Source organism: Ascidia mentula, chromosome 9, assembly GCF_947561715.1.
Source record: "Ascidia mentula chromosome 9, kaAscMent1.1, whole genome shotgun sequence".
In the NCBI taxonomy this organism is placed as follows: domain Eukaryota; kingdom Metazoa; phylum Chordata; class Ascidiacea; order Phlebobranchia; family Ascidiidae; genus Ascidia; species Ascidia mentula.
In genome coordinates this window covers 13,530,301-13,541,392 of record NC_138574.1, presented here as the reverse complement: position 1 = coordinate 13,541,392, position 11,092 = coordinate 13,530,301, and the positions used below count along the sequence as shown (strand labels likewise).

General features: G+C 39.8%; 1 protein-coding gene across 1 annotated transcript; it reads right to left on the bottom strand.

Annotated features, from left to right (window-relative positions):
• Window positions 1-617: 617 nt before the first annotated feature.
• On the bottom strand, window positions 618-10,277 carry LOC145913690 (integrin alpha-IIb-like). The gene is made up of 29 exons (XM_083001435.1): window positions 9,997-10,277; window positions 9,718-9,851; window positions 9,416-9,534; window positions 9,202-9,313; window positions 8,836-9,013; window positions 8,613-8,772; window positions 8,322-8,419; window positions 8,064-8,257; window positions 7,657-7,727; window positions 7,332-7,491; window positions 7,035-7,120; window positions 6,578-6,802; window positions 5,781-5,984; window positions 5,070-5,209; window positions 4,546-4,694; window positions 4,287-4,438; window positions 4,111-4,208; window positions 3,857-3,979; window positions 3,557-3,704; window positions 3,351-3,494; window positions 3,081-3,169; window positions 2,798-2,887; window positions 2,516-2,624; window positions 2,338-2,457; window positions 2,085-2,213; window positions 1,601-1,738; window positions 1,354-1,455; window positions 1,116-1,244; window positions 618-791 (listed from the first exon to the last, which is right to left on the bottom strand). The coding sequence occupies exons 1-29, from the start codon at window positions 10,194-10,196 to the stop codon at window positions 648-650; spliced, it is 3,945 nt and encodes a 1,314-aa protein (XP_082857561.1). The 5' UTR covers window positions 10,197-10,277; the 3' UTR covers window positions 618-647.
• Window positions 10,278-11,092: the final 815 nt, after the last annotated feature.

The window sequence follows — 11,092 nt, the reverse complement described above, 5'->3', positions numbered from 1 at the left end:
ATGTTTAGGTTGGATTTGAGCTTTTCGTCTTTGGTTTGCAAACAAATATGTCCGCTTTATATTTTTTTATGTGTGTGTATAAAACAATATTAAACTATCCATACAAAGTATGTGATCCTCCGACCTCTAGTAACCTTTCCTTGTCCAATCGGGTGTTACTTGCACTTTTCAGTGAAACATGTAGGTAAAGCGTGGCAGTTTTAATCTTTACAGTCAAAGTGAAAATTCATGCATGTACGTGTATTGAATCAAAACCAAAAAGGGCGATAAATCATTCTTGTTGTAATGTTTATTAATGTTGACATTTAACAAATGGTACAACGAAATGATAGAAAAAGGAAAACAATGTAAAAATGAAAACAATGTAAAAAATGTAAAAACAAAAACTTGTACAGAAATATGTATAAGTAATACAATACAATGAAGGATTTATGTGCAAAAAAAGCCATAATATTGCAAAGCTGCAGACAGGGTGTGTACACGCACTGTTTCGACCTGTAAGGTCTCATCACACTAGCAGGTGTGAAAGCTAGCACAGTGCCACTCAACAGCTGCAATGATGAGACCTTACAGGTCAAAACAGTACGTGTACACACCCTGTCTGCAGCTATGAAGGATTTAGTTATGAGTGTGATGAAGCATGCAACTTATTTCGAGAGTAAGCCTTCATCAACGGTTTGTACTTCTGGATTGAGGTCGTGCGGCGAGATGTGCCTTTCCTGTGTGTTTGCGCTCTGCCACTGTAACTGTTCTTCCTTCATTTCTGCATACTTACTTTCGAAAAATCCGAGCTGTAAAATACATATGAATTGCTTATCCCCGAGGGCCCTCTGAAACTTCTGAGTGATTAATCAGTGCTACGTACGAAAAATACGCATTTTACAACTAGCCTTGAAACAACAAATCCAGCCCTGTTACAATGCAGAGAAAACATTTGTAACACATTGTAATTTAACATTCTATAGTCTGAGCGGGAGCAGATTGGTTTCCACTACTACTCGTCATCGAAAGAGGTTCGCCAGGGCGGAAATGTTCGATACTACTTCTCTAAAATATTAGCGAAATGTCCTTGTAACAAACAAAACAATTACAAACCTCGTTGGTGGCATATTTACCTTGTACATGACAGCAACAATAATCGCCAGGATCACAATCCCAACACCTACGGCCACAAAGAAAACTACCAAAGATTGACTTCTGGGTACCTCCGGCCGTGCCGTCTTTAGCTGTGCTGTAATTGTTACCTGAAACAAAGTAACGACGAACAGCGTCGCAGAGGATTCTTCCAAATTTACGCGTAATTATAGTTATTAAGAAGCACACATGTGAGCAGCCCTTCGGTGCATCAACTACCTGAGATGTCTTTGGTGGAAGGCTTTTTCCATAGGCGTCAATTATTTGTGGCGATTCTGTAGCACTGAAGGTAAATTCACTCTTGAAGCTGACACTGGTATTCTGTACGAAATGTCATGCTTTGTTCGTTACAATTCAACTTTTTACCAAACAGAAACGAAAAAATTGTTTCCTACTCTAATTCCTAAGCGAAAAAAATCGATTACAGAGATACGTTGTTGTTACCAGAGTTTTTTAAATGAATTACCTCTGGTATTCGAAGTGTGTGAGTCCACAGTCTAAACACTGCTCTGAATCTGATTACGTCACCATCTCCTAGGTCTGTCACGTGGCATTGAACTATGTCACATGACGTCGTATTGTCACTGTTGTTAATGGTGCAATCCTGTAAGCAGTCAGCAGGTGTTACATATGATGGAAATCCTCGTTTTGCATATACTTTGCCTTGAATCAATGATTCTTAGCCAGGGGTGTTTGTCTCCCCTGGGGATGGTAGATATGTTTGTTGGGGTTGCAGGGATGGTTAATCATTGGGTTTGGTTATGTGAATATACTCAACTACATTTGTATCATAAACGGGTTGCGAATACAGGTTGGTGTTATTGAATGAGTGGCGGCAATGTTGAAAGTTAAAAAGAACCACTGCTTTAGATAATAAAAGTGGCCGTTTTAGTGCACTTATAGGCTTACTGTTGTCTTGTCCGTTGTACGGTGTAACCTGTTTAACTTACGAAGAAGTCCGGTTCAAGTTCGTAAGGATTGGGCGTTATGTTGAACTGGTTTCCTCCCTCTAGCGTTTCAAACAAACTTAAGTTAAGAGGATTGACTCCTGTCTTGTTGCAGACACAGAATGCGTTTCCCTGAAAACAAAATGAAAACACGTAGGCCCAAATGTTTGGTTTTAAAGACAGTATTTGTTGTTATAGGGTAACTATGAAACAAACGAGTTGCATTTATTAAGATTTTCTGTTTGCAATTTCCCACCTGGTATGTCTCACACTGTACGTCGCGAAGGTACAATAATCGTTGGGTTTCATTGAAAAACCTCGGGTACTTGAAAAAAAGCATTGACTTGGGGATATTGGAGTATCCCCGACCTTGTATCTACAAAGATACTTTGATGACGAGGTGTTTTCTTTATGTAATGTCACATTCTTTTTACCTCGTATTCTATGGGTATATCTGGCGTTCTATTCCCAATTCCGTACACCGAACCTATTACCGCTGTCTCTTCGGTAAAATTAAATTCCAAGGTTTGCTGAATGCTTAGTCTAAAAGTATAAGTTGGTGAAATGATTTTGGTGGGGCGGTTGATATTTCATTCTTATACTAAGAAAAGCAATCTTAAAGCTTTCGCATGTGGTCGTTTCTCATGCAAAAATTGCCAATTGATTAAAGTTGATTTCAAATACAGGAAAAATAAACCGTTTGTGTTTTCGCAAACCTTCGCACGTCCACGTCCGATCTGTATTTCACGTCATGCGTTGAATTCCAGGAGTTATCGGAACTATCCAAATCTTCTTGGTTACCAACACTGTAAAATGTATTTAAACAAGGTAAAAACAATTTTTTTTAATCAAATTTCAGTGTGTTAAAGTTATTGATTTAAGTATGATATTTTCATCTTGGAAACTATACTTTGCTTAATTTTCGTCATAAAAAAGGCAGTTTTGTGGGTTTAAATATGATTATAAGGTACATTTTCATGACAGTTAGTCGCTACTCACTACGTATAAGCAGACAGACGTATGTCCACGTTGGTCTTGTTTCCTTCAAGTGCAAAACTGCCTGTGGCCAGAAGACATTCGAAGTAGCACTGAAATCGATATCACACACTTAACTCTTGTATCTAGGATCACTGGGTGTATAGTTTTGTTTAAATTATTTCAACCTTTCTTAAGGTTACTCCATGGTTTATGCATCGAGCTGCAGAAAGAGTCCTTTTTGGTAAAAACGTGGTGACCTATGACAATTATATAATAAACAGAACATCCTACCCAGGAAGCAGGTAGCATGACTTCATTCAGTAGTCTGTTGTGCTGATACGAAAGTACGTTGGTGCGAAGGTCACCGCTCGCAGTTTCTCCAAGGTCATTCGCGACGCAAGTTTGGCTTGAAGTAGAACTTTTCACGTTCTGTACCTGGTTTAGTGATTTAAAATTTCAATCGTCCGACTCCAATGTCATGAGAAAAAACGACTTACCCCCCTCCAACTGAACCCATTACTGTAAGAAACAGCCATCCGAGTTCCGTACGCGATTTCTCCCTTGTTGGTTAAATTAACTTGCACCACCACAAGGTCATCTGAAGCCACGATCAAGGTCACTCCTCCACCTAGGATCTCTTCAGAGCTACAAAATATTGAGAACATGGAAAATCTACATGAGGCCTTCACATAAATGAACCCACAATAAGAGTTTTTGTAATTGCTTTAGATCCACCAAAGGTATGGTTTCACTACTAAGTAACAATAAAACGTTAGTTTAGATAACGCAACAAGCACCTTGGATGGGGAACAACTGGTAGTCTGACGTTGCCGAGAATGGACAAATCGTAATAACATTTACTGTCGTTTCCGCAGCTTTTCTCGAAGGGTATGGTAGCGCTACTGTAAGCGTTGTCAGTTCTGCAATGAAACAGTGTATATCGTCACTGTTTGACACAGATGTGAAAATAGCTACCATAACAAGCGTGTCACACTGCTTAATTTTATGTTCTTCGTTTGCGTAGGTTGCTTTGAAGCACATCTCGCTTTACCTTCTTTGAATTGAGGCCATTGGCTGACTCTTGTGTAGATCACTAAGAGAGTAGGTTAGATTTACTGTCACTGGTGTGTCGAAATCTTGTATATTTGGCTGGAATGAAGTTGAAAGCGTTTAGATAAAAGTTTTGGTTTTTATTGAAAGTAACGCGCTCAGCAACAAAACATTTACCTGCGCGTCAACGTCCAATGTTACGCAAGCTGGAGTTTCTCTTTCCAACTTAATCGTTTGAGTGTGGGTTGTTTCACCCTGCAACGATGCTGCATTTGTCCTCAACAGTACTCGTTCCAATATCATATCGATCTGGATTTCGTACTTGATATCTGCAGCAAGGAAAACATGTGCTTGTCGTGTATACGGGTGACATGCTTTCATTTTATTAGCTTGCCCCTTACAGTTTATTACAGTTATGTACAAACACACACCCTACCCAATGTAGATTCGACAGCCTTTCCCGTGTAAGTAAAACAAGCCGTAAGATGACCGCAGTTTGCGTTCAAGGTCAGTAGGCAATCGAGGATGTCAATGCTCTCTCTGTTAAACGTTAAGTTTGCGTCGATGTCAACCACGGGAAGAGATCTGTATTTTCAAAAGTTGAAAAAAGCGAAACATTCAGTGTTTTACATGTTGCTTCCAATATTGTTATAAAAACATATTTGTTTTCATTTGCAACCATCACGTTTCACTGGCATCGCAGCCTAGCATCAAGGACGCCTTTTATTCTGACAAGTCAGAACAATGACATGAAATGCAAGCTCCGGTGTGGTTTCTACTTACGCCCGAGGGCAAACCAGCTCAACCAACTGCTGAGCTGGAAACTGCAGAAATCGATGCAGCCCGTTCCTGTCTTGTAATGAGACAGCATGATACCCTACCGCGTTGTTTACAAGATTTTAATATAAACTGTGTCCGCACATATTAGGAACCCCGTAAAATGTGAAGCATTCCCCTTACCTTAGTACGGTAATGACGTCACTGTGCGGCGAACCAATCACAACATCTGGATACTGATTGCCATCTACGTCGATCCCGACCTCTAGTGACAAACCGAAACTGGTAATGCCTGGATAACTAAGGCTTGATGCTGTAATAACCTGCACAAGGAAAAGGCCATCACTTAGAGCAGGGTTTCCCAAACTTTTTTGGCCTCGGACCCCATTTTGTGAACCTGTTTTTTCTCGGACCCCCTGTCTTACGTCACATCATTTTGCAACGTAATCAGCATTAAAATACTACAAACAATATCAACAGTAGCGATAAGTATGCATTCTTACGTCATAGACACGTAGTAAAGAAACGTAAAAAGAAAAAAAAAATTAACAACTTTGATATTGGTAGATACAAGGATATAGTGTAAGAACCATTCAAAAGTAGAGTAATTGTACGATGTACGTATTTTAAAGCTTACGAAACCACTTCAGTTATGATCACTGCAGTGATTACTGCGCGCGCACTGTATAAAATGCAGCATTGTTTTTTTGAGGTATCATTACGGACACCTGTGCAGTCGTTGCGGACCCCGGTTTGGGAACCCCTGACTTACAGTATATGTTGAATTGAATATGGATCAGCCGTTGTTTTTGGTTGGCTTGTCAGCTGTACAGCACGTTTACTTGGTCCAAAAGTAATTGGAAACTTAAAAAATGCCCTGACAAGTTCCCTCACCTGTGAGGGCTTGTCAACAAGACCTCTGACACTCCCGCTGTAAACGTACACAACACCTTTCCCCTTTTCGGCGTACGGAGCTGCGATTATGACGTCATTGTAGCTGTCTTGGTCTAAGTCGCCCGCGCAAGTCATTGTTGTTCCGAATCTTCCTCCACCGATATGACCTCCAGTTAGGACCAGAGGTTGATATGATGACGACGCCTAAATACATAGTATAATGAAAATAGGTTTGCAGGCTTGGAAGCCCAGCAGGCAATGCAGCCAAGCTAGATCAGCCATTTTTCCCTGACAAGTCGGAGCCAGATTTCAAAAATCAAACTCACGGTGAGGTTTGAACTCGTGACCAAGGGCTAACCAGGCCCAACGCTCTACCAACTAAGCTACAGAAGCCCAGTGGTTTCACGGGATATATTGAGAATATTGATTGAGATTAATTAATTGCAACCGCGGGCAAATAGTAGCAATTAGCACTGGCGTCATAAGGTATATTCCCCATTGATATAATTAATTACTTCCGAGGCGGTTCGCAGCGGTTTAGTCTTAATTACTTGGGCTTTAATGCACCACAAACGAATTTACTGTTGACTGTAGAATACACGTATTCTGTCATTTTGTATGTTGCTGCCTCTGTCGCGAGTGAAAAAAATTTAAACTTCCACAAAGGAGCACTTTACCAGTTTTATGATCTAAAACATTAGAGGCGTCTTTTTGCAAATTAATATCTTTTTGCATGGGAGTGATTGGACCTCGTTCGTATTTGCGAAACTGCTCTTTTTCCCCCAATGTCAACTCACCCATCCTTGAGCGGAACTACCGTTGAATGAGGAATACACGAACACTCGGCCTTCATCGTAGTTCTCTCCAATGTAAAGAGGAGCCCCAACCAACAAATCATCTCTGCTATCGTTGTCAACGTCACATGAGATTAACGATGCTCCAAAGTAACTTCCGTGCTGTTGGAAGTTGGTGGGTGCTTGTATGGTGAAGTTTGTTTGTCCTTGTGTTTGGAAGATGACCACCTTAAATGTGTGTTACAAATAGATGTGACGAAGTATAAAAAAATACGATTTACGAAAAGTTTTCGCATATTTCAAATTGGTTGTCAGAAGCAATACATAAAACGTCTGATTTGGTACAAGTTTTCCACACGAACACTTTCGTAACGCGGTTTACGTCACATTTCTGTTACAACCAAAAATGATGCATGTTGCAGTTATTTAAGCGTTGGAATATCTTGGTATAAGGTCTTACCGCCCCCAGAAGTTGATATCTTGGCGCAGCAGCTGCCACATACGTTGTTGACCCTCCTTCGAAGTTTCCACTGGTAATATCGTAACCTGCAGGCGATTAAGTTACAATTTCAAGTATCAAATGTACTCTCTCTTAAACTTGGTGTAACCTGTGCATGTTTCGGATTTTGCACACAATAATATATATTATAAGCACAAAAGTGTGACTCGCTTTATGTGCACATTTAATTTCGTTTACAAACGTTCGTCATGTCAATGAAAATGCCTGCATTACCGCTTGTTTATTTTTCTAACCTACCCAAATATGAATCATATGTATCCTTGGTAACTTCTGGCAAAGCAGTGTTGACTTCTTCGAACGTTAACATCTCGAGATTTGACAATTCCGTGGATTCGTATTTCACAATTGTACCAAGATTTTGGTAAGCGCCGATCGCTCCGAAAGCCACCTCACCGCTCTAAAATGTGGAGTAAGTTACTCGTTTACAGCAAAATTTATCATGATGTGTGTAATTAGTGCCATGGCATGTACACGTTGCACTTGTTAGTTTGACTAAATCCTGATAACGTTTTAGAGATATATCTTTGGCAAGGATTTTTTTAAAAGGCCGGGTAAACCTTACCTTTGTCTTAACCCCGGAAAATCCAAACAAAGCGTTTTCCGTTGCGTTCTCCACGCTGATGGCGGTTTGGCCTGGGATGTAAAGAGAATTATTTTGCAAGTGGATATGACGTGGCAGACGCGGTTACCACTGTTCTTGTTTGCTTTTTTATGGCTTTAGTTATGCTAAATTTAAAAGCCACACATGTACAACTCGGTTCACCTCTTGCTGCTATTATGCAATTTAAGACTATTTACTACTATGATGGTGTGATTTTTTTGATTTTGTCAAAAAAAACACAGCAATGCACAATGGTCGTTGTTGCGCTAAAATATTAACAATGTCCGTATGGGATTGCCAACGATGTGGACGGACATTCACCAATTAAATTATGGTTATCGGACCCCAACCTGGTTTACAATATTTACCTTCAGCATTGTCCTCAGAGATTTTTTGTGTCAGGGAGTCAAGAGTGGTCAGAAGTTGTGAAAAATCGTTTGTAGTTAGAACTCTGTCGTTTGATTTTCCACCGTTAGCGCTTGTTTGCAACTGCCCCTGGTTAATTTTGCTACCAACTCCGATAGCGTATACGGTTATGTTGTGTTTTTGTGTCAGCGAGTAACTGAAACAAGTTTTTTGTTTGCCTTCTTGAAATCGTTTTCCTTTATTTTTAGCATGCTTTTTACCTATCATCCAGAGACATATAATCATGAGCTGAACCATCGGTGATCAGAATCAAAATTTTTTGAGCAATGGCTGCGTTTTTGGACTCGGCGAAATCAATCTAAAACGTAAGGATTGGTTTTCATGATTTTAACCATGTTTTGATTTTGGGACTATGTCATAGCATTGTTTGACTGTAGCTATACAAGCAACCACAATGGAATTTTAAACTAATAACAGCTGATGTTGGAGCTATAAAGTAGATAACCAACACACGCCTGTACCCAGGAACCAAACACAATTCTTGTACTCACCAACGTAGCTCGTTTGATTGCGGTCGCTGTGAATGTGCTTGGGGATTTTAGGTGATTCATGTTGGATTCGATTGCTTCTTTTAGACAGACCACAGTGTGACACTGTCCAAATTTTACCGGTTGTTGATAGAACAACGTGTTCGTGGAACTGTATTGCAAACTGTAACCAGAACAACACATAACAATTTTATTCAAGAAGATACCTTGGTGCAGTTACGCTTACTCGAATAAGGTATTCTGACCATATTGGAGAATTGCCACTTGCGTTGTGTCGCCTATGATATTTGTGAAAACATCTGATACTGACAACATAATATTTCTCATTGTTGCAAAGTCGGCGTCACTGATGGATCCAGAGCTATCGACCAGGTAGAGCACGTCCACGTAATGTAAGAAACAGCCTGTGATAATGAGTTTTTTGCTTGTAGTTCAGTGCATGAGCCTTATTTATGGTAAATAATGTCTTTGCGTACACCTAAAGTCGTTGTCGTGCACGAACTACTCTTGGCACCAAAATTTACATACGCTGTTTTAAAACCAAGATATTATGCCCATACTAATCACCTATGACAACTATACAACTGCTTACGTTTCTCGTTCCACTTTATAGGATTAAATTGATCTGGGGAAGCCCCTCGAAAGCAAGCCCCTGGTGAAAATTTGCTTGTTTGGCATTTCTTGTGTTGACCAGATGTACAAACCTGCGAGAAAATGCACCAACGTGACCATTAGTGTGTGTTGTAGGGAACTGTTAAATACGTAATGAGTCGTGGTTGATACGTGGCTTTTCTGGTGGTACTTACCGCCAACTCAGTATCAGTAATAGGAAATAGGGTGAGGCCAATTGCGTTTGAACCAGCCAAGTGGTTGTCTCCTAACGTCAGCTTGTCTTCCACCAAGTAGATCGAGCAATTCGGCTCAACTGAATTTGAAAAGCAATGATTCGCTTATAAAGACGCCACAAATGTCCTGATGTTTTTCTTTTTTATTTACGTAGTCATGCCATTAAAAGCTAGATAGTCTTGCCGAATCTAATGTAAATTCAAGTGTGTAGACCATTTCCATATTGGCTGTTTGATATATTTATCGTCTGCGTAAGACTTACTTGAGTCTTGTAGAGTTGTACCAATAAACTGCGTCCGAAACACATCCAAAGCTATAAGGCATTCAACTATTGTTCCGTTCGTAAGATATGGATGCTGTGGGTTTGGATGATACTTGGGCGCACCAGCCAACAACCTGCATGTATTTATTCTTTTTATTTCTGTTTTGTGAATCTCTTGTTATTATGATTACATTTTCAATAATGTTGGATTTCAATTCAAGAAGAACCAACGTTAACATAACTCGTTTGCCACAAAGTTTGCTATATTGATTGTTGTACCTTAACTTGTGGTTTTCTATTGAACCGGAAAGCTTGTATCCAGCGTAAATGGACCCGTTGCTCATGCCTGGCATATTAATCTTAAATGTAGCAGCTGTATCCGGTGATACGTCTATGTTAAATGCGCTGATGCTGAGTAGAAGCAAGTTTAATCCAAACATCCACAACCTCAGGTAGATTTCCCCGAAACTATCCGCCATTGTCTCGGTCCGCAAGAAAACAAGCTTTTTTGTTAAAGGTTACCTCCAAATATTATGTTCTGTATGTATAAACCGTTTACCTTTGATCTGGACCTGTTTTGAACAAAGCCACAAATTATTACGTATAATCCACTCACCTTGCGAAACTATGTGTTTATTTTACCCTCCTGCCTTTAATGCTTTAAGTCACTGCGACTTAATTATCATGACGACAATTAATTTGTCAATTTGAAACAAATTAAGGGAAGTAGTATTGTTTGCTATACAGGTTAGTTATAACCTTTATACGGTCAGCCGTAGAAAACCTTTTCTACGGTTCTAAAGTTGGCCGTTATACCAGTAGTTCTCAACCTTTTAAGTTTGCGGACCGGTAAACTTTCAAAATCAACCCAAAATGTAATTACGACAAAAATATGCAATTCAAAAGAAGTATGAAAAATTCAATTTAATAAGAAGTTTGCTGTCTGTTTGACTTCATACGTGTTAAACGCGGTTCTAATGAAGTTTCTGCAAGGCGAAGTAGTGCGTTGACTTCCACACGATTTCTTGACTACAACACGAAAAGTTTGTAATATATTTGGCGGACCGGTAAGAAAGTTGACCCGGACGGCGGTTGAGTACCACTGCGTTATACGGTAGAACTTCCAGCTGAGTTTTGACCATGCGTACCACTGTATAAACTTTTGTAATGTTTACCCAAAAGATGTTCTATTCCTATATCTTCCTAAGCCACATATTATGAATAATTGTTGATTGGCAGAACAGTGGTAAAACGCCACTGACAATTTGTCAGGATGTTCCTGTTTCCTTCATGTTTAGCTGTATTAACCGGGTACACAGTAAGCAATAATATGTGGTAATCGTGCCGCGTAGACCCTTCTGTATAATAATAAACC

Bases quoted from the DNA above. Each gene is read 5' to 3' on its own strand.
- LOC145913690 (XM_083001435.1), bottom strand. From the start codon at position 10,196: ATGGCGGATAGTTTCGGGGAAATCTACCTGAGGTTGTGGATGTTTGGA. The intron at 8,420-8,612 runs GTGAGTACAAGA...CTTACGTTTTAG, and splicing joins CAATCAAACGAGCTACGTTG to ATTGATTTCGCCGAGTCCAA. The intron at 3,980-4,110 runs GTAAAGCGAGAT...GTTTCATTGCAG, and splicing joins ATGGCCTCAATTCAAAGAAG to AACTGACAACGCTTACAGTA.